The sequence below is a fragment of the Echiichthys vipera genome (assembly GCF_963691815.1).
Source record: "Echiichthys vipera genome assembly, chromosome: 15".
Classification (NCBI taxonomy): domain Eukaryota; kingdom Metazoa; phylum Chordata; class Actinopteri; order Perciformes; family Trachinidae; genus Echiichthys; species Echiichthys vipera.
This window is the reverse complement of record NC_139840.1, coordinates 7,780,297-7,804,488: the sequence shown is the minus strand read 5'-3', so window position 1 is coordinate 7,804,488 and position 24,192 is coordinate 7,780,297. Positions and strand designations below refer to the sequence as shown.

The window sequence follows — 24,192 nt, the reverse complement described above, 5'->3', positions numbered from 1 at the left end:
AAACACAGGCTTTGGACTGTAACAGCTCCACCTTACAGATTCATGTGACTCTCCAACCATCACCTGACTATCTCTCTCCTTTCTATGGAAGCTGCTTTCAGGCAGGGCAACTAGGGGAAAACTTGACCCGAAGTCAAATTTATGTTCAAGGAACGGAACATATTCAGAAAGAGAGTGAAGATGCTGTTTTTCTATGTGCTTTACCATCTTTAAAACATCTCAACAGTGCATCCATGTAACGCTGGCACTCAGATTGCTGACGACAAGACAATATCTGCAGTCGCTGATAAAGTGAGCCTTTGACCGAACCCTGTGAGATAAAGGGAGGCAACCTTTGGGACGGGAGGGGACAACAGCCAGCGGGCCGCACTCCTGAGTCTGTACCATGTACATGTCCTCATATTTACATGTGAATCTAGAGGTGAGTCAGAGAGGAAGCAGAAGGAGAGCACTGTAATCAGTGAGTCACTTTGCATATCCAAACTTCCTTTTACAGGCAAGACAGGGGCCCTCCACTATGTACAACCAGAACCCTATAGTGGCCCAAGGTAAAGTAGGAGCCTTCCAAACAATCTGGGGCACCGTGCAAGGAGGCATCCCTTTCTGCACCTTGCCACACAGCAGTTATCAGTATTACCTAACTACAGTATCAGGACTGCAATTGTACTTGGATAGCTCGATGCAGATTGTAGCCAAAATCAAATCATGACCCACATAGCTTTTGTCCAGCCTTAAAGACAACGACATTTAGTCTATCAAATCCACATGTAGGTTTTACCATCAAGGACGCTAAAATGAGAAATCCCAACAGTAACTACAGTGTTTACAGACAAATATTATATCAATACAACTATGAATTGGGCATTTTAATACTGGCAGACAAGGCTTTGCATATTGCCATGGTGAGATGTCAAACATGCTGACATGAGGAGATAGATGTATAAATTTCCAAAGGACGTATACAACTGCTGCTTTCCTTGCCACACCCAGAGTAAACATATCTCAGCCATATCCATATATGCCATGACACCAGCATCAACGCACAGCGTTCACCTCAAACATGAAAGGGGACAGACAGAGCAGGGATGTGACAATAGTTAACAGGCTGTAAAACAAAGAGGCTCATTGGTTTTGTTCTCACTATACTATAGCTGCATAAATAACGGATTTCATGATATATATAAGCAATCTTTTGTAAGCTAGCAAATATCCAAAGCTCAAAAATCACACCACAAAATGCCTTTTAATGTTTGGACTCACTATTGTGCACAGTCGATGAGCTGGTACTCATTGGACCTCTCAAAGCATGCCTTCACTCCTTCGTCGTCCCACAGCTTCTTTGCATGATCGAAGAACTCCTGAGGGAAAGAAAGAAAATATATTAAGAAACAGACAACTTCTAATAACGTAGCCTGGACAAGAAAAAGACTTAAATTCAAATGTCGGGATGGGAAGGATAGAGGCTTTGAATTCACTGATACTGACACTGTTGAAGCACACTAAACTCACTTTATGAAAAAAAACTTTTGGTGAGCTACACATAGGGATGGAACAATAATCAAAAAGCGATTAAAACACTAACAATAAGTTCATTGTGGTGAATTTTCTTTATAAGGATAATCGTGAATATTTTGGGTACATTGACAGCAGTTTACTTCAGATTTTCCACCAACTGTAACAAGAACCAATTGGTCATACACAGTTTCTCATCCACACCAAGTATTACATTTACAGTTAGAGACAATACATATAGTGCATACACACTATGCCCAGCACAACCACTATCTTCTACTTTTGGTCACTGAACTGTAGTCAAATGCAGCTGGGTGCCAAGGACTGCCGTTCATTAGTAGGAGCAAAGAGAGTAGTAGAATATCTTATTCAACAAGTATTAGTATTTACTTAAAGGCATAGTTCAACATTAAGGGAACGCTTATTTGTTTTCTTAACAGGATTTTCATGTTTGTACAATACATATGGAGCTAGAGTAGGTATGTGTTTAGCCTAGCTTAGCATAGAGACTGGAACAAGAGGAAACGGCTAGCCTTACTCTACCTAAAGTGAAAAAACCTGTCTACAAGCATGTGCTGTCACTTTTTCCTGGTAAACAACAGCCAGGAAGAGCGACCAGAGTCTTCTTGCTAGATATGGTACTATACGATTAAGCCTGTATGGGGAAGTATATTAAAACCTGCGCTCACAGACCCTATCTAGCAACCTACGATGTAGCCAGAGACACTGCACAAACATGCTAGCGGATAGAAACTGTTGTTTTTTTCAAGAAATAGTTACATGAACATGTTTGTTCTTTTGTATACGGATCAAACAGACAAGATACAGGCTCCAACTACGTACGTTATGCACTGACATTCATTGATATAAATATACATTTTCACCTCTAACTCTCTTTAAGGAAGCAAATACGCCTATTTTCCATAATAGTGAAGCGTTCCTTTAACATTTACAAGTCAATAGTATGAGTAGAATTAGTCGTTCTGAATTCTACTCAAGTAAAAAATAGCACTGGCAAGACTACACTAACTCAGTAACAAATGGTCGCATGAATGATTTTTCTATTTCTTAATATTAACAGCTCCTCACATATTCCATTTCCTTTCTAAGGAAAAGAGAGTCAATTCTAACTTAATGAAATATCCTTTTCATTACGCCATAACGGCATAGTTGTAGGCTACTCTGAAAAAAGTGTTTTTCATGCAGCACTTCATCAAGAATCTGTGGAAGTGAAACCTGAAATTTGGATTTTAATTCCAAAAAAAGAACAAGAAAAGGCTATTTGCAGCAGCACTGGGTGGTGATTCAGGTTCCCGTTTACTTCCTGGATACAAAATTGAATTTAAGCTCATGACTTTCTGGCCACAACTGTAAACTAAAGCAACAAAGGTGGTGTACTTGGAAGGCATAACTTAATTGTGGTCAAATACAGACAACACTACAAAAACAACTACACCTCCTAAAATATACATAATAAAAGCAGCATTCCAGCTGTGCAAAATCCCTCCATAGACATGATACGTTGCATGACGATACATGTCTCTGTGGGAGCATTATGAGGGGAGCTCATCTTATCAATGACTTTGAGCAATTTCCCAGGACTCTCTGTATACCCTAAACATAGATGATTGGGCTAAAATCCCTGGCCTCCTGTGCACATGTCTTTGAGATGGGCTCCTCCTCTAGCCTGGAACCACCACATGACTCTCTGCACTCAGCACTGGCTCTGCGCTCTGACTGGAGAGAGGGTGAAAGTAGCCCCGAACCAGAGAGAGCGAGGGAGAAGGAGCCTGATAAATGATCACATGCTTCGGGAGATCTCCTCTCGGCAGATCCGGTGATTAAGTTCAACATGGAGGAAATCCAGTCCGCAGAAGTCTCACAGAGCGAGAGAGATGTTAATATTTGTTTACTTTTGTTGTTACAGATGAATATAGGCTTACACTTCAGGCACAAGTCAGATATAACCTTATGCTAGCGAGTTAGGGTTGTACTTATATACACAATAGAAGTACAATATAAATATGACACACACTAACGCATTATTCTAATTTTACAACCATAGTTTAGCTTTCCATTGACCTGCAACACCAAACGCTTGATTAACCGAGAAAATGGGGCCATATTTGCTTTCCTGCCTTTATTTGCTTCCGCTTCTGTTACAGTCAAACACCCTCCTCAACTATTATTTAAAATAGATTCAACAGCGCTGGCTACAGTATTCAGCTGTTAGTTCTGCAGATTTTGACAATTTCTTTAAACCAAGAAGGGCCCGCCAAAGCTAGCAAGTGTTGGAAGTGGATGGAGGGAGGACAAGGGGTAGAGGGTGGAAGGGGCAGAGAGGGGGGAGCAGAGTATGGTCCTCAGGGCTCTTTTCCACAGAGGCGTGTGACACTGGGCCTTTGAATAAATGCAGTGTGTGCTGCAGTGCCCTACAGAGGAACTGATAACACAGAAAGAGACCAGGAGGGAATTTGCTTTAACACAAGCTTTTTTAACTCTTTCCTGTGCTCTTCCCAGTCCACTTCAACTCCCCCTCCATCATTAGCCATGAGATGCTGATTTACTGGTGACCCTGCTAGGACCAATTCTCACTTCAGCCTTAGTTTCCATGTTCAATCAAGTTGTGTGTAATGTAATATTTCACTTGAATCATATAGGTCAGGCTGACACAGGGAACAAAATGGCCTAAATCTGATTTGCAAAACAAAGTTGCGGAGCAAATGGCTTGCATCTTCCGTCGCATGGGGGACACTAGAATTCCTTTGGGTAAAGTTTTTGAGAGAGCTTTGGCCTTAAGAGCGAAATGTACAGCCACTAATCTCAAATCCCTCTGTACACAGACAGGCAGACAACTAGCTAGCTCCCCAGTAAACCAGCAACACCCAGCACAGAGACCTGACTTTCGTGGTTTAAAAAAAGATTACAGACAAATTTAGCTTAAGAAAGAGAGCAAAAGCAGCACAAGGAGAGATGGAGCAACTGCTCAAGACTCTATCTTTCATAACACTGTCCCAGTGTGCAGCCCTTCGCACCACCCTTTGCCCCACATCACGCATCCTCAGGTAATCAATTTAAGGAAAAACAAGCTTCTAAGATCGAAAGCTGTTCATCATTGGGAAATCGCCAAGAAGCTGGGAATGCAACAGAGGTGTTACCCTTTACGGCCATAGAGTAGAACAAAAGCAGCACAAAGCAGGTCATGTTCCTTAATAGAAAGTCATGATTACAGGTGGGCCTGTAAACGGACATCAGACAACAGTCAATAAAGTTACACACTCACTCACTGACAGTTGCTGATGTGCCAGGGTGTAAAATTCAAACAATTCAACGGTACAGCAATTCTGCACCCTAACACAAAAATAGATCAGTTCAACATTGGGTGGGGCTGATCCTAATATGAAGCTCACCTCCGTAACAGACTGTATTTCAAACTTTTGTGGACCTGATCCTTGTCCTATTGTTAAAAGTGTATAGAAATATCATTGACAGGTCTCAAATGCTACTTCATAGTTACAGTGACCTTGTTTTTGCATTAGATGTACAGGACATGTAGGTGTTAACACGCCTGATAGAGAGAAAGCTACATGGTGTAACAACAGGGGCTCATTTGAATTTGCTCCACTTCAGTTGACGGACACTAGCATAGCTACCACAGTGGCATTTGTTTCCATTTGCATAGACGACCGTTTGTGTCCGTGCTTTCTTTTCCATTGGCCCTCTGTTATCCCAAGCTACTGAAGGGAAAAGTTTTACAAAAAAAAGACGTTTTGATGATAAAGAGGACAGTCCAGCAAAACTAAGCCTTCCTAAAGGTTGTCCTACATAAGTTTCCAGTCGTTTTAGTGTTTGGGGGCATGTATAATATTCATGATCTAGCTGTACCATAACCAACCAAACAGATCCCTACATGAAGATATTTCACGTGAGTTTGACAGCAAAAAACATGTAAAACATCAACAGTAAATGTCATGATTTTGCCCCAAACATACAAAATCCATACAGGAAGAAAGCCATCCCTTTATCACATAGAAGAGACACCGACCTCTCCACCAAACAGTACCTTCCAAAGACCATGACAAAGGGCAGCCATGGTTCTGTAGCTTATCACCTTCCTGTTTGACTAACCAGAAACAGCATACCACACCATTGTTCAACTAGACTATCACGTCAAATTAATAATACTACATAATACGTAGTGTTATGTAATTTGATAAACAACACTACTATTTCCATCACTACTGCAAAAACCAACAGCTGTGAACAAAACATAAGGGTGAGTCCAGCTTTCATGAAAGAAGGTAGAGAACACAGCAGAGATCGAAAAGTTTTTCTTAAATTCTAACTTCTAATGAACCTGAGTAAATGAAGGTTTGATCTACCTCAGAGTGCCTGAATAACTTTTCTTTTCTTTCACCAAAGAACAAAGATGCTTTGATTAAATCAGTTTTAAAAAAAAGCAGATTAGAATGAGTCGGATTTTTCGGAGAGTAGCAGCTAATAAAAGCAAGTTTCATGACTCATCTTCATGGTCACCACTCCGCAGTAAAGCATTTTAGTCAAGTATAAAAGACTTTCATATCGCCTCGGTAAGGTACATCATATGACGAGGTAATTTTGAGCAACAACTTTGTAAATCAATTAGTTGAATAATTGATTTAGCTAATTGAGAGAAACCAATTGTGACTACTGTTTAATCATATCTTTTCCAGTCGAGACATTTGAAGATATAAAAGACAAAGTGGCAAAATAAAGAAAACAAGCGTCAGATTAGCTAATGATAAAACTAATCTTCAGTTGCAGCCATATTTAAAAAACTTTCAATATGGTATAACCAAAGGTATCACCATCACTCTCAACGTCTATACACATACAGCAAGTCATTCAGGGAAATGTAGGAAGTCAGGGATTATTGTCTTCTTCTTCTTTCCATTCATGGCGATAACTTATCACAAAACAATTACAAAAATGATTGCAGTACATCATGTTTGTCAAGAGAAAGTTTCCCATTAAGATTAATGAACTTGGTTCACCATGACATCATCTATCCAGAAGTTTCCAGGTCAAACAACTTCCACATTTCACAACGGCGCCAACAGGTGAAAGCCACAGGTTCCTGATTGGCCGTGTTCCTGTGCTGCTGTATTGGATATCATGCCTGGTGGCACTAAGTGACAATGTAGTGGTGACACTGACGGCACAAGTGAAGCCTGAGACTGATGACAAGCACAGACACTCCAAACAGAGCCATGTTGTTCCCTTTGGCCTGGTTGGGCCTGGGAACTCAACGCCGGCTCTCCCCCATGGCCCCGGCCCTCACAAAACACAACATCACATCAGCAGAGACTACTACTGCCCTGTTAACACTCCCACTGTGGGCCCTGTGAGGAAATTAACACCCAAATCCTTTTAATGGATATTCTTGTGATGTAGCATTAAATAAAGTTGCAAGTAAAGATCTGAGAGAAACAACAAAAAAATAGCAAGTAAAAGATCTGAATGTAATAATGTTTAGGCCTTGTTGAAAATATCATATGCCATATTATGTTTCTCCAAATCTCTTTTTTTTTTATAAAAGGTGAACAACTGCAAACTTTATAGAAGATGTTCCCAAAGATAAAAGAAGTAGGGCTGCATGAATAGATTTATATATATTTATAAATAGTGGAAAATGACTAATTTATAAAGGCCCAAGCTACCATCTCACTTTGTCCAACCAACAGTCCAAAACTCAAAGATATTCCTTTAACAATGATATAAAACAAAAGATATGTGGCAAATGCACATTTGAAAAATAACCTAAATGATCCAAATAGTTGCCTTTTATTGTTGCCGGTCATTCCTGTTTTGTGGTGCTGCACAGCCGGTGTCAAACCAGGAAGACTTTCAAAATTATGTAAAACATTATCTACATTTCCAACACATGACCTTGCGCTATTGAATGGCTCATCACACACTGAAAAGAATGCCATGTGCTCCAATTTACATTCAAATCAACATACAGTACATCTGCTCCAGCTACGTAGGGGAATCAAACCTTTGACAAGCACTTAAATCAACTAACTGTTGATTTCCTACAAGATAGCTGACATTTCCATTCATAACATATCTCCCAAGAGAAAAAACAATGCCCTGAGCTTTGGTTTGTTAAAAAGACCCCTCCCACGTCATCAAAAAAGAGTCAATATAAGAACAGAAAATTCCATTTGACATCCCTCAGCTATATCAGCAACATCTACTGTGCATCGTTGGCCATAAAAAGAGCAAATGCTCTCATCACACACCACCCAACAACCACACAGACACAACGCACTGTACCAGTCTCTCTCACACATATTTATATCCCACACAAACTTTATGAACGTCTTACCTGTGAGTAGTCAAAGTCGGAGAGAGGTGCTATGCTTTTGATGTATTCGATTCTGAATTGGTCCTCTGGGTTGGCTAGCGGGACTGGGGGTATTAAAGTGCTCATCGCAGACACTATAGTCTACAAAACACAAGTTGTGGGAGAAAAATAACAAAACATGCATTAGGCAGGATGAATAGGGGAAAAAAATCTAATCATGAGTCTGTATAATGATAATAATAATAATCAGCAAAATGTGATTGCGGTGGGTGTAACAACAGAGACATTGAGCACATTTTAGGAAGGGACACAGATGAAACTCACCACTATGGCATCCTTCACGTTTTTCCGGATATCTTGGATTTTCTGTTTCTTTTCTCTGCATGGGGACAGAATAGATGTGTGGAGCACAGTTACGGAAACATCAACCACTGCAGACCACAGAACATGTAACATCAAGGTGGATATGAGTAAGATAGGGGTTACAGCAAAGTGAAACTTTATTCTCAATACAATTATACATATAGTACAGGTGTTAAGGCTGAGGCTGATGTACCAGGCAACAGTGAAATGCAGGATGGGGTTCAGTAAAATGCAAAAGTAAAGAGAAATGATGTGCTGTAGTCATGATTTTCCTCTTTTTTTTAATCTTAAAAATGCAAGATTATGCCTCGTATCCTTGCCTATAAAAACTCCAGCCCCCACATACACATTCAGGGAATTTTCATACAGTTAAAAGGACTCTTGACATGGACTAGGCCTGTTTCAAATAGACCACTGGTAAGATCAATGCCATGCAAGGCCTTGCAGCAAAACAAATCATCAATAGGCCTGTGTCGATCACAACCTTTCACCCTCTCACATGAAACAGGAAACGGTGCATTATTTGGCATCTGTGTGACACTAAGATCATCACAAATGTATGATAACTGTACATGTACACGAAAGGGGAGGAAAAGGGAGAGAGAGAGAGACAGAGAGAAAGAGAGAGAGAGGGAGAGAGAGAGAGAGAGAGAGAAAGAGAGAGAGACAGAGAGAGAGGGAGAGAGAGAGAGGGAGAGAGGAGGGGGGATATTAGCTGCTTTGCATGGGATACTGGGCCCAACAGGCGCTGCAGTGCCTGGGGAAAATCCATTCACAGGCTATACTCTGGCCTCGACAGTGTTATTCATTAGGAGAGAAGTCATAAGAATAAGCACTAATGTGATCTCTGAGGCGTTAATGTCGCTATTTAATAAGTGTATTGAACAGCACTCACTCCGCGTTGAAGCCGTTGACGTGTAGGATCCTCATCTGCTTCACAATGGTGCTTTTTCCGGACTCTCCCGCACCTTCGAAAAATACACCAGAAAACACACAGAGATATCACCGGATTGAACACGAACAGGGACATCCAGCTTCGCGTGAAAACCCTACATGTTTTTGGACATGAAGCCAGTTAATTGTAGGCTCTCCGGAGCTTCGCTTGCATCAATAACCACCCCCATGACATATTATTGCAAGCGCTGTCAAACGGGGCTACGTGTTCGGTAAACGAAAGGGATTAGCTTACATTTCAGATAGCCATCACATATATACAGCAGCCTTACCCAGTAATAAGAGCCTGTGTGTGGCTTTATACGCTTGTCTTTCCTTCTGCAGCTGCTTTTCTATCTTTTTATTAGCCTCTCGTTGTGCCTTTTCGTCGATGCGTTGATCTTCAGTCTTGCTGTTGCCCAAACAACCCATCTTCCGTCGCCCTAACCCTTCCTTGTGGACTCGTAGAAAAAATAGAAAATAACACCCGGGATGATTTTGTGGTTTTTAAAAATAACACAGGAATGAGTCTACTGTAAAAATAAAAATAAAAAAAAAGGGAAAAATCTCTGCGAGGCTTCTCCGTCGGAGGGAGGAATATGTTCCCCCGTTACAATTCCGCTTCAGCCGCAGCCAACCGTCATCCACACCGTCGGTTAGTTCACAACCCGACGGAGAATAACGGCTCGGTTTGACGAAGAAATATCAAAAATACATATAAATAGGAAGAGAGAGAGAGGGTTTTCAATTTCTGGGAATCCAGTGAACTGTTCCTATCGCGTCTCCAACCCCTCTCTTCTCTCAGTGTTTTTTTTTTTCTATCTGAATTTCTCTCAGTCTTTTCTGTCTCTTTAACTCAGCACTGCCTCTCTCTGTGGCACCAGGAAGTAGCCGTGGACCGTGGAGGTGGAAAACAAACCTGCGTTACACTGGAACATTAACGACCCGCGCTCGCATTGCATTTTATAACTCGTGTGGAAAAAAGGACAGAAGCCATTCCCGGGTTATCCGTCGTTATCCTGCTATCAAACTATTCGGCAAAGGGGTGGAAACCCGGACGCCTGTGTGTGTGCTGGTTTACAGAGGGGCTGGGTCTCTTCTTCTTCTTCTTCTTCTTCTTCTTCTTCTTCTGCTTCTTCTTCTTGGCTTCCAGTCAGTGAGGTGGCCCTGACCCAAACTGGCAACCCGGTTACAGTATGTGTGTGTGTGTGTGCGTGTGTGCACACCGGGTTTTACCGTACTATGAGTATCTTTGGAGTAGTTTATACTTCATGGTAGTCCTTGAGAGAATGGGGACTACTAGTACGTGGTGGTGGAAGTACTCAGGTCACTCACTAAAAAGTAAATGTACATAAATCATAAATCGGCCTATATGCAGCAAAATGAGCTTAAAGTATCAAAAGTACTTATTGTGCAAAATTGCCTCTTTCAGGGGTTTATACTGTATTGTTATGCATATTATACAGTGGTGGAAAGTAACTGCATTTACTCAAGTACTGTACTTAAATACAATTTTGAGGTGCATGTACTTTACTTGACTAATCCACTTGATGCAGCTTCGTACTTCACTATTTCTAGGGAAAGACTGTACTTATTTTTAAGCTTTAGTTACTAGTTATATTGCAGATTCAGATTATTTATACAAAACCTCATCACAAAATACATTTTAATGCTTTATAATAGATTCATTTTACCCAGAAGCGTATAGTTAAAATGATCTTATCTAAGAGTAAGTAGCAAAACCACACTGTAAAAATATTATATCACAAGTAAAAGTCCTACATTCAAAACATTAACTGAGTAAATACATAAGTATTGTCATCAAAATATACTTAAAGTACTATAAGTAAAAGTACTTATTATGCACAAAAGGGCAATTTGATAACAGCGTTCAAAGGTGGCGCTTATTCAAATTACTTTATATACTGCCGGGTACCTTAATCCATAACAATACATCAAAATGCATAAGCACTCTGAATCTGCAAAGTAACAAGTAACTTCAGCTGTCAAATTAATGTAGCGGAGGTAAAAGTTCAATATTGGCTTCCAACATGTCGAACAGTAGAAGTCTAAAAATGAGAATACTCAAGTAAAGTACAAGTACCCCAAAACTGTACTTAAGTAGGGTACTTTAGCTACTTTCCACCATGGCCCTGAATTTACAAAATGAATGTCCCTCCCTTGACATGTCATTTTGTATATTGTAATGTTTATTAAAAAAACTTTAATTAAAATGATATATATGTATATCTTACAATAATATGTACAGTAAGACATTGGTGAGAAGTAGCTATGTTTTTTATCATGTTCTTCAGTACTTGTTTTCCCTCTATGCTAATTGGTACTTTAAATAAATTCTGCTGGTAATACAAATGTACTTTGGCTCTGAATACATGACACATGTGGTAGTGGAGTACTTTACAGAATTTTCTCTTGAGTAAAGGATCTGAATACTTCTTTTCCCACTACGGTAAAGACAGTAAATGAACAAATATCTGCTTAATCAGGGCCTTTCACCTAATGCAAGTCTACTTTATTCTCCTTTGACAACCATTATGCTATTCCATAGACCAGTCCTTCCCATCCTGGGGGTCAAGACCTGTTTTGAAGAGTCATGAGATAAATGTAAGAAGCCAAAAGAGAAGAATAATTAACAAGATCGGGAATTAGAAAAAGAAAACATATCATGTTTCTTTTCAAAAATTCCTTTTTTTCCTTGAATTTCTTGTGAATTCAGCAAAAGTTCACCTCTTCAAGTCTCTGAAAATGATTCAAAATAAACAATCTGAGAAGGAAGAATCACATGTTGGTCGGATTGCTGGTCATAACCTGTGGACATGGACAAACAGTGACAGGAGGTGGCAAGTAGACATATTAAAGCCAAAGGGAACCATTGCTATAGATTACGCGTCATGCAAACACTTTACAAAAATGGTTTCAATCTTTCATCTGCTTATGTGCCCTTGAGCAATATTCAAAGCCTTCGCAAAACTCTTCTGGCCAGCTGCATGCACTGGCCAGAGCATGAGAAGATAACTGCCCCCAAATCAAAGCAAAATCAGAAGCTATACAAAGCAAACCGTCTTGCTGTAAAATCGTGGTGACACCATAGGATATAAAAGTGACACTCATTTTGATTAGGTCACCATAAAGTCGTCTTACAAAACACTGCAAGTCCCAACGGGTCGCACAAGAATACAACTGTAATACAGACAATAAAAAAGCACACTATCGCTCTCAAAGTGATTTTCCTTGGGGACAAAATTAATATATATTTCTCACATATGCCCAAGTTCTGCTGATAAAAGAAATAATCGCTTAGTGCAAACATATCTCATGCCAACTTTTTCCATAACTGTTTACCTGCCAAATACTATGAAATATAGCAACACTTAACTAGAGACCACCACGGGGACCCTCCACACTTGTCTGTTATTTGTCTTTATTTTAAACAATGTATGTTCGTGACATTTGATAAAGTTTCATCTCCAAATATATATTTTAAAGAAGGTCACGCACCACAACAACACTCCCGTCCCAGTGCAAGTCATGCTTTTGCCAATAAGGAGGAAACTGTCAATGTTATGAGCATTGTCTGACATTTATGTTTAGCTGCTGTGGTTTCCTCTAAACTAGGCCAACATGGGGTGTGGGTTTATACAGGTTTGACTTTACAGTAACCAAAATGGCACTTTGCATGTGCACTACCATTGTGTTATTTGTAGGTAGCAGTAAAGCAGACATCAAAGTGTCTGTCAGTATGTTTAAGACAGAGAATTAAGTCTTTTTTATTCAAGAGCAACGGGTAAAAGTTGGTAGGCCGGCCTTAAGGTTGAGCTCATGCTAAGCTAACATACAACACTACACTGTTTGTATTCAGATGAGAAAGAAACGTTACAAATGTCCTGTATGAAACATTAAATCCTCACTCAAAAGCATGAGGCAACCGTGAATGCTTGTGTGTGTAACATGCAACAAAGAGTGTGCTGTTATAGTCTCCATTATGCAAACACAATGCAAATGTGAGTTTCATGTAATGAAATGAGTGCGGCAAAGTTGTGTGGCATGCAAATCGCAACTGGAACCCTCACTTCACCTATAGTAGTGTGGAAATATTACAACAGCCAGCCCCCCCCCCCCCCCCCCCCACACACACACACACACACACACAACACACCCTCATCAAAAAAGAAAAAAAAGAGAGATCCTGTCTCCACACCTCAGAGAGCAGGACAAAACAAGTGACTGTCCCACATCACTCTCTAGTGGTTAGAGGCAGCACCGCACACATGCTGTCAGCTCCCTGTGAATGATGCAGAATCAGGTTTTGTTGCATAAATCATGGTCTCTTCAAGGAAGTATTGTCTGATATCTACGTTTCACTTGCTGTGGTTCTTCTTAAAGGTTGGATAAAAGGTTTATATCCGATTTCAAAATCACCTTCTGAAGTGTGCTCCAAAATGCAAACTTACACTCGTGTGATTCAGAAACTTGGAGCCTCCTGTGCACATGAATGGATTTTTCAGTGAAGTCGGAGACATCTTGTGCCCGGCAGTTTAACTTTTTAAAATTAGCAATATTTGCATGTCCATCGATTCTGGATTCTTCAAAGTGGAAGAAGTGGTTCTATCGATGTTGTTGAACTTTTTTGGGAGGTTAAACCATGAGATACAAAATATCATTCAAGGCAGAATATTTTTTCATATGTCTTCCAACATGTCTGGAGGGGAGCTTTAAACAACCGTTACAACCGGGAAAATGACTGAACTTAAATAAATACATTAATTAAACCTGCCAGTGAACTGTTACAATAAATCTAACAATACCTGACACTTAAAATAGTTTTTCCCACATTTAAAGCTACATTTATTCTGTTGAAGGAAGCATGTAGTGTAAAAATGAGACACACATCCAAATATATGATATGAAGCTAAAACTAGTCACCCTGAATTTTTTTTTTGCAAGCTGGAAATAACTTTATTGCACTCTCTTAAAAGGGTAGAGCCTCTTGATAAAGCCTAAATTATACAGTAAGCGAAACCTGGGGAACAAACAGTCCAATGTCCTTCTGGTGTGGCGTGGTTCAGCTGATACAAGTATCTGCTAGCAGTATCATAAATATGACAATAATTCATACTCAACTACCTCCTGTTGGTCATTATATTAACTGGGAAGTCCGTTAGTAGCAAAGTTCAGCAATGGTAAAACCCAATTAGACTGAAGCAAAGTTCACCTGACTCTACTGGTATTTAAAGGGGAGGGCCTTAAGTTCTACTGAGTGAGCTTTTCCAAAATATGGCTTCACATGCACAAAAAAAACACGACAATCAGTGACTTCCAACAGGCTATTCATTGGCCCGCCTGCCTCAGGTCCGTCATCACTTCTGTGGGGTGTATAGCATTATAGCAGCCCGTTTCAGGCTCACGAAGGGTGATAAGGCTGAGATATGAAACGGTCAGTTAAGGACATCTAAGAAACCTGCAACAGATATTATCACAGGCCTACACAGAACATGATCCAAGAGACCTAACAATAAACTCACTTCCTTTCCAAGAAATGACCAGAACTTGCCGTCCAGTTCCCATCTCTGTATTCCTGTGGCGAAGTATGAAGTCTAAAGGAACTCAGATTTTCTACCTTGTCCTCTGGTCAACCATGTCTAATAATGAGTTTGTAATTGCACATTATTTGAATAATGGTGCCGTCTATTTTAGGTATCTTACAGTATTGTTATACCGAAGTTCAAATCTTAAATTCTGGGTAGGTTTTTTATAAAATGCCTGTAAAGAAATGACAAATGTTTTTTCTTAATTCCTTGCAAATTGGGTGCAGTAAACCTGCTGAATTGAAGCTTTACAAATCAAAGCTCAAAGTAAAGTGGACGGATTTATTTCACATGGTGTGACACGACCAGCTTGAAATTAAGCATGTCATGTTGTCCCGGAGACATGGGACACAGAGTTAAAGTGTCTGGGACTTATCACACGAGGCCTTGAAATCATTCAAACTCTGTGAATTTGAGGGGGGGGGGGGGGGGGGGGGGGGACAGCAGTGACAGTTTTTGAAAATAGATATCAACAGATATTGGTCATTGAAAGTACTTGAATTTAAGTATCTTGTGCAGGAATAGATATTGTTCTTTTAATATACATATGTTATTTTTTTTACATGAGTAAATAGGCTACGTACCGCTCTCTCCAGCAGCCAGCCTGCTAGAGCTCATTCTAAAAACTTTCATTAATGTATTCTTGTGTTTCACAAGAAGTCCATATTAATTGGACAGCTTGACACAAAATATATCACATCTATGTAACATGTCTCAAATACATACTCACAAAGTTGTATTTGAAGGCCACTGTGGTCACATCACATCTCCGCTAGCATAACACATCTTGTTTTTCTTTTATAGATGTTGAACTACCCTGATCTACTTAATATTGAGGCCAACGTAGCAACTTTATACGCATCTGGACAGACACTAGGACATGGGCAGACACTTCTCTGGGATGTTCCCTAACATTTGTTTCTGTCATATCATTTTATTATCTATTATTTGGTCAGAAACATCTTTGTGATGTACCTTAAGGTTTGTTTCAGATGTATAATTGTATTATCTATTATTTGGTTATTATGTGATTAATCAATTGGTTGTTTTGTCCATTAAATGTCTGAAAATAGTGAAAAATGCCCCCAGAAGACTAAGAAATATATATAATTTATATGTATATTAAAAGAACAATTTCTACTATTGCACAAAATACATACATTCAAGCACTTTCAATGACCCACATCTATTGATGTCTATTTTTAAAAGCTTTCAAGGCCTTGATCCCCCCCCCAACTCACAAACTTTGAATGATTTGAAGGCCTCATAGGAACCATGTGCTAAGTCTCTCTACTGTCCCAGAATTCCCAGAAAATGTCTCCGGGACAACATGACTTGCTTAATTTCAAGCTGGTTTCCTATCACACAATGTGAAATAAATCAGTCCACTTAACTTTGAACTTTGATTTGTAAAGCCACAATTCAGCAGGTTTACTGCACCTAATTTCCATGAGGGTAGGTGATATGTGTGCGTTACTTAAGCAACCCTTACTTTCCAAGGCATTAAGAAAACGGTTTGTCATTTCTGAAGCTGAACAGTTTAAAAAAAACTTATCCAATGAGACATTTATGATCAATAATTTATATTTTTTAACAGGCCTTTTAATAAACCTAAACAGAATTTAAGATTTGAACTATGTCTAAAATGATACTCTATAATACCCAAGACTGTGATTCCATATGATCAAACATTACAAAATGTAAGTAACAAAGTCATAAATATACCTCACACTGATGGATTCCAGCTCCAGCTCAAGCTGCACATGGCAGCCTGCTAAGGATAAACATTAGCTCCTTACAGCTCGTATCATTATTCAACTAAATACCTGCAGCAAATACAAACAGATAAAGTGACCCAGATTAGCTAGCATACGTTTCCTTGAAATGTAACACTATTTGAAAGGTGTCCACTTTCAGAGGAACACAAACCACCTCAGTCCTCTTGCATGCAACAAGAGTCCTACTGGAGACCTGAAGGGTGTAAAGGCCTCTAAGAACAACCAGAAGTGGCCCGTGGCTGGCGCTGAGGCTCCTGGGTGTACCAGGACAGATAGAACTTAATTGTCATTCTACACTGATGTAGAAAGCCGCCCAAACCATAATGACATGCTGAAACACAGGTTACACGCACTGTGTAGCTTTACGCAGCGGCTCATGGAAGAATTTATGACACTTCCCTGAGTGACTTCATTGGGATGAGCCATTTCTTCCTGTATGCAATTAGGAAATGAAACTAGCAGCCATTTATTATACAGAGTAACTAAGCATTAAACTGTTAAAAGTAAGGTAAATACATGCAATGTGTTATTTAGTGTGTGTCAAAACTAAAAGTGGATGCAAACAACAGGGCAACAAGGTTCAAGAGGTCTCTCCTGACAACACCTCCGACTAGAAATACACTGAATGTTCAGCAACAATACTTCAGAGAGGTAATAATATGTATGACCTAATACTGACATGTGCCCTGTAATTTATATAGATACAACTGATGAGGGCTCCAGCTAAGTCACCATTATTATGACGTAAAGATGTATCTAATTATAACCCACTCAATGAAATGCCCAAAATAATATCAATCCAACATTACGAGTTGCTAGAGCCCTAAATGATGCCTTAAAATGGATGGATTAATGATTGACTGATGACTAATGGCAGTCTATAGAAGCTAAGAAAAGAAACCCTCTATTTACACTGAAATAATAAAGCAAACAATTATTTGCATATTTAAAGTTGTAATCAGGAAGTGTTTGGTATCTTCATCAAAGTGATGATGATGACGAATTGGAATCAGTGAGTTGATACTTGAAACTCCGTCGTTTCAGCACTGAATCCATTCCCCACAACAATGAGGAGTAAAAGCACAGGGACACCTACACTTCTACTCTATAGCCTACTAAGCTATAATCTATTGCACTCTACTGTCCAACACTGTGCTATACTTTACTACAGGCCACTGTACTACACTCTAACCTGCTGTACTGTACATGTATTAGGTAAAAACACTTACTGTAAATGTGCAACAATTAATCAAAGGGCTATTTGTCATCTGTGGTCCCAGTCCAGATCAAACATGTCACACTAATACACCACAGACCACTATTCCACAAAATACAGTACTCTACTCTACTATCCCATACTATACTTATATAAGATCAATTAAGCATACTTTATGAGCATAGCATACTTTTATGGCCTTTATATTGTACATACTATACTATATTATACTATACTACACTAATACTATATTATATTGTATCATCCTTTACAATACAATATTATACTATACAATATTATAGTATACTATAGTATACTATACAGTAGTATATAATATAATATTATACTATACTTTACCCATTAGTTATTCAACTATACTACAATACACTATAATACACAATTGCTTGTGCATGCCTCAAAAAGAGAACTGACAGTGACCCTTGTTGCAAAGCTGCAAGCTTATAGGCCCATTAGCTTTATGTCCGCACATCGGATACATAATAATCAGTTACCGACCACATCCAACCTCCACACAGGTATCAAAACCAAGCAAAACAATAGAGTATACTCTGCAGAGTGATGTTCTATATGCTATAGTTAATTGGCACAAAGAAGACACGGAGAGGTTGAATAATGACAATTCGGTGCACAGACTGAGTGGAACTTTTTTTGATCTTTGAGTTAAAGTGAGTGAGTGAAGGTTTTGATATTGCGCCGCCACGCTTTGATTGTGACGGCAAGAACTCAATTCATGGAAAATCACTCTCTTGCATGAATCATATTAATAATAGCCACAATTTACGCATGATCCACGATGGTGGAGATACAGAAAAATAGACTATATGGACAGGAGGAACAATAACGCGCAGCAGCAGCAACAACTCTTTCAACCTGCTGGGAAAAGTTTTGCTTAAAGTGGCTCGCTTCGGACGCTTTCCCCTTGTTTTGCAAGTCCACATTCCTGATTATATCTGACTTTATTGTTGAATGCAGACATTTTGTGTGATGTTTATAGTGCATATTTGATCTCACTGTGTTTTATTCTGTGAATGTGCATTCTACAGGTTGCAGATCATGAAGCTCTCATCCCGGGATGCATTGAGGAGACCACAGAAGGGATACACGTTATCAAAGACCGGAATGCCGGAGGATAAACCAGCGGACATCTGGACTGTCCTCAAGGGCAAGATGGTGTTGCAAGATTTGAATAACTGCGTTTGCGGCTGCCATTTTGTTTGAACCACTACCTTCCTCAACTCCAGTACAACTTTAAAATGCTCCAGTAGGTCGTCAGTGGAGCTGGAAAGCATCACACTCTCCAGAATCAGTATCAAAGACTATCAGTGTGCTGTTAATGTGTGATGGAGAGGCGGACAGGATGCAGTTTTCAATATTGGATTAAGGACATTATTGCTCCTTCCATTGCACTGATGATGCACTCGATGTGACCTGGGCGCTGCATACTGACTCAGTGATGAGAAAGGCAAGGCAGAGACTGTCTCACCTTAGATGCCTGAAGAAAATCCAGGTATCCCCTCAAATACGGAGGATTTCTAACAAATTCCTACACTCTGTTTACACATTGTACGTTCTGTTAAGCTAATGTTTTATTCAGGATGACAACGACTTGATCTTCCCAATGTGGATTAAACTATTTTTGGTAGCTTGGGTGATGTCTCTGTAACAAATACTGATGAGCACTCCTACTCCTGCACCATCAAGAGTTTTCCGACGGGGAGCATCACTGACTGGTACGAAAGACAGCACCAATCAGGACCACAAGGCTCTGCAAAGAGTGGCTAGTTCGGCTGAACATATAGGCGGTGCCCTACCCTGCCTGAAGTACTTTATAGACGCGCTGCAAGAGCAAGGCTGGGAGAATCATTAAGATCCACACACACACGTCACAATACACAATATATACCATGTTATAATCTACAACACTATTCAAGTCGATGCTTCGCTACATGGTACTACCAGTATGTTGGGATTCAGAGAGAGAAGCCAAAGAGCTGGGTGCTCTCTCTCTATATCTTTATATTCCAAAACCAGCTAAACCGTATATTACATTTACTGCACTACAGGTCACTACACTACACTACATTGGTACAATATATTTTATGATATGATCTTCAATTGTACTATAATATGCAGATTTTCAAGAGAAAAACATGGCGCGATAGACACAAGTTCAGTGGTTTCTATACATCTTAGTTTCCAAAGCCAGCCAAGTGAGGCTTTCTAAAACACTATAGAACATTACAAGGCATTATCTCTACACTATACTCTATTATACATGTATTTATTGAAATAAAAATACTGTAAATATGCCACAGTCAAAAAGCTATTTTTCATCAGTCATCCTATACTCTATACCAGTGGTTCTCAAACTTTGTACATGACGCACCACCACAGAACATATCAGGCTCTCAAGCACCACCACTAAGACCAATGTTAAAATACAGCAGTGTAGGCCGACACTGTTCATCTACTGACAGAAAGGTTTATTCCTAATCAGGAGATTATTTATCGTTGACTGTGTTCAGCCACAGCCACGCTGCAGGAAGGGTAGCATCAGAACTGACATGTCAGTGTTTTCAAACCAATCATTTTACCTCTACTTACTCTCTTACCATCATCAAAGATCTTACAAGTGTAAGTATTTTCTTAGTATGATATTAATTGAGTAATTAATAGTTGTTGTTTTTTTGGAGATTCCTTTGGAGACCACCAGAGAGAGCTTGAGTACCACCAGTGGTACAAGTATCACAGTTTGAGAACCAGTGCTCTATACTATACTGTCCTAACTCTCAGAGTGCATATGGCCCAATAGCCAAGAGCTTAGTAGTCTCTCTACATATTTTCAAACTAAAGCCAATTAAACTATGTATAAAACTGTACTCTACCACAAGTCACTGTACTCCAACTTAATTATAGGCTCCTATCTATAAAACTTTACCCCACTCTGCTTAGCTGCAGACCCCTACACTACACTATACTCTGCTATACTACCTTATTGAGAAGAATGACTGTAAACATGCCACAATGAAACTAAAGTCTATATACTATACTATACTATACTATACTCCTTTTCAGAACAGTGGTCTCTATACATGTCTCTACTACGCCACCTGAATTACTCCCCTGACACATTATAACCACACTAATACCACACTACAGGCTACACATGTATTTCAAAAAGCTATTTCTCATCTGTAGTCTACTGTAGTGCTGTGCTCATGTTCAGAGTAAACATCCTATAGCTGTATAGTGTGTACTGGTCCATTTTGACGGCCTACGTTATGTTGAATTGGCTTTTTCCTCACAGCCCCAAATGTGACCAGTGAGAGGACAGCGGGCCCAGTGAGTGTACACGTCCATCTTCATCATGTGTCATTGACAGCCGCGGGAGGTGGTCTTCACAGCCAAACCGACAGATGTGGCAATAGGCCTCGCCAGAGTAGTGACATAATTTCTGGAAAAGGCCAGTACGTTTTTGGTTTCTAATAATAAAGCGGCTCCCTAGTCCAACAACAACAGTGAGGGGCTCAACCTACCCAGCAGCAGCAGCCGATGCGTCTGTTTGTACTCCCGTTTGAGCTCCTTCAGCGCCCTGTCAATATTCTTACTGACTTTCTTCGCCTCCTTCTCGGCCTCCTTCTCCTCCACCAGCAATTTGTCCCAGTTTTTCTGCTTTTGAGTGCTTGTCTTTTGCAGCAGCTGTAAGCGTCGGCCGCGGTCCTTCCCTGTCCCCTTACCGCTACCTCCGCCGCCGCCTCCGTTTTGTATGAGCACACCGTCGGTGCCGGTGTCTCCACGGCGGTGCTCCCCGGCCGGGAGCCTGGCAGGGTCCCCGGGGCGCACCGGGCCGCCGCCGCCACCGCCGCGTAGCGACGAAGTCTCCCCGCATCCCCCGGTGTCCTCCTGGCGAGCTCCCACGGCGCGGGTCGGCACGGCGGCGTCCGGAGGCTGATCCGAGTCCGAGGTAGCGTTGGAGATAGACCCGCTCAGGTCCCCGAAAAGCCGGGGACGCAAACTGTAGCACAGCCCCATGTTGAAACCAATATTTGCCTGTGAATGTGATTTTTCATAAATTAAAATATCAAAAAAATCGCAGTTACGCCAGCAGCCCTAACGAGCCATCGTTACATTGGAGCTCCAGCCGCAGGATTTAAGTCCAAAATTGAGGCGAAAATGTGAATGAATTATGCTCCGACATTTGCTATATGTCATTTTGCATTTTCCCCAGTCAGCCTTCACTTCGTAGTTAGTGGATCACCTGATCCTTTAGTGGACACTGCGGGTCCATCTTACCGTAAGTAACCAAAAGCACAACCTTGGGAAAAAAACGCGACTATTGGCTGCGCAGACAGTCAACAATCTGACTGCACAGTTGTTAGGTGCAATGCACGGTACGTCATGTTACTACAGTGTATGGCCATTTCGAGAATGCTGGTCATGATTTTCATTCCTCACATTTCATGCCTGCATGCCTGGAGATACTAAAGACACTATCTACTGCACACGGATAGTGAGGCTCTATTATCAGACCAACGACACTCTTTAAACACTATTTCGAATAAAATCACAAGCCTTTGGAAAAAGGAATAATATGTAAACTTCTTAACACAGTTGTAAAGATAACTAGCCCACAGTCATTTAGGCATTATTGTGTTCCCTAACACTGAGCCTTATTACCGGGCTCATTTACACATAGGCTATCCCCTTAGATCATGTATTTATATCAGCATTTGATTAATTATTCTCATCAATGTGAGGTTTTCTGAATTCCCATAACATATGTCATTTATCAAATCTCTCAATATAGGCCTACGTGACCTAATTTGAGCCACGCATCAGTTCAAGTGTCCCTGTAAATAGAAATATCCGGTCTCCAAATTGGGATCCTTGGACCTTTCAAGGGGGAACTGGGTCGGTCTCAGGGGGCTCCGCAGGAAATAAGTAATTCTTTCATTTTGTAATCCAAATTCAAAACTCACACACACACAGTCTTATATTTAAAACATACTTGGATCATTAGTTTAGTCTCCTCACCTGCAATGTGACCTCTGAGACAGTGTTATTGTTTTTAGATGAGGGGCTCCTGAAATGAAGTATTTACTGGTCGATGACCTTTGTGACATGTAGTCTATATTTACTCAGGGGTCAGAAAAGGGTGGGTTTACCTGCGTTACAGAGGGTAAAGTCACAATAGGATGTAGGGTTGACAATTAACCACTAGATGGAGCACTCGTGATATGATATAATACAATACAATATGAAGCCTCTGCAATAACATTACATCACATTCATTAGGCTGACACTTTCATCCAAAGCGGTTTAAAATAAGTGAATATACCACACAAAAAAATGGAAGAACCACGCGGGTAGACTACATATAAATTCATCAAATAAGCAAATAAAATGCTTCATTTTGGAAACAATTATTTTGGTAAAAATAGTCTGAATGTTTACCCTTTGGTTCAAATATTTGGATTTATACATTTAATACTGATACATTTATGTCTAATTGTTATTATTATGTCTTATTATTATTATTTAATGTATTATTAATGTGAAAATCTGTATTTAAATAGGCTTATATCTGTTCCTCACCTTCTCTATATACCCTATCTAATACGATCTCAAACAGCTGAGACTGAAGTTCATAACTGACCTTGTAAACGTGCCTTCAAGTCCATTAAGAAGTTGTTCTTGAGCTTTTGATAGAATCAAAATCCATTGAACTGAACTAGTAACAGAAAACACTTGTGTAAATATGTATAGGCTTCCTTCTTAGATATCCTACTTGGGTGAAAGTATTTAGTGTCATTCCACCACTGATAGAAGAAGAAGAAGAATTTCTTTATTTGCCCCGCAATGGGGAATTTTCACTCTATTTTTTTCATTTTACACACACACACAGGCCCGAAATACACACACATGCACAGACAGGACCTTTATACATGCAACCAATGGAGAGATGTTAGAGTTACAGTTGGGGGTTCGGTTCCTTGCTCAACAGCATCTTGGCAGTGCCCAGGAGATGAACTGGCTCCGCTCCAGCCACCAGTCCACACTTCATTCATGGTCAACACAGGGATTTGAACCAACGACCCTCCAGTTCCCAGCCAAGTCACCTATGGACTGAGCTATAATAAAATTACAGTCGCATTCCAGTGCATACAGTGTAGGTGTCTGCGTTGCCTAGGAGACAGGGAACCGTCCGTACAGAGGCACGGAGCTGGCAGCGGCTACATCACCGGGCTACGGTGCCTCCCGTGGTAGGTTTACTTTACCTAGTGAAATACTTTAGACATACAGCAGGTATGTTCTAGTCTTCATTTTTAAAAAGTCTGTTGTTGTCTGTGTGGTTAAATATTAGGACTGGACAGGGCTATGTTGTCCTTTTATGCTAATGTTTTCACTATAGCA

The 24,192-nt window shown here is 40.2% G+C and overlaps 1 protein-coding gene across 4 annotated transcripts in view; it reads right to left on the bottom strand.

The window, feature by feature from the left end:
• gnal2 (guanine nucleotide binding protein (G protein), alpha activating activity polypeptide, olfactory type 2) overlaps nt 1-21,810 on the bottom strand; it is a gene marked incomplete at its 5' end in the record, with an annotated part of 55,342 nt that extends 33,532 nt beyond the window's left edge. For 2 of the 4 annotated variants that reach the window (XM_083928939.1, XM_083928940.1), the window contains 5 exons: nt 1,261-1,358; nt 7,883-8,002; nt 8,186-8,240; nt 9,120-9,192; nt 21,315-21,810. In XM_083928939.1, coding sequence (XP_083785065.1) covers nt 1,261-1,358; nt 7,883-8,002; nt 8,186-8,240; nt 9,120-9,192; nt 21,315-21,810 — 842 coding nt within the window. Of the gene's footprint in view, nt 1-1,260; nt 1,359-7,882; nt 8,003-8,185; nt 8,241-9,119; nt 9,193-9,450; nt 9,901-21,314 lie in introns of those variants that run through there. The other 2 variants (XM_083928941.1, XM_083928942.1) reach the window with 1 other exon arrangement.
• Between the last annotated feature and the right edge of the window lie 2,382 nt (nt 21,811-24,192).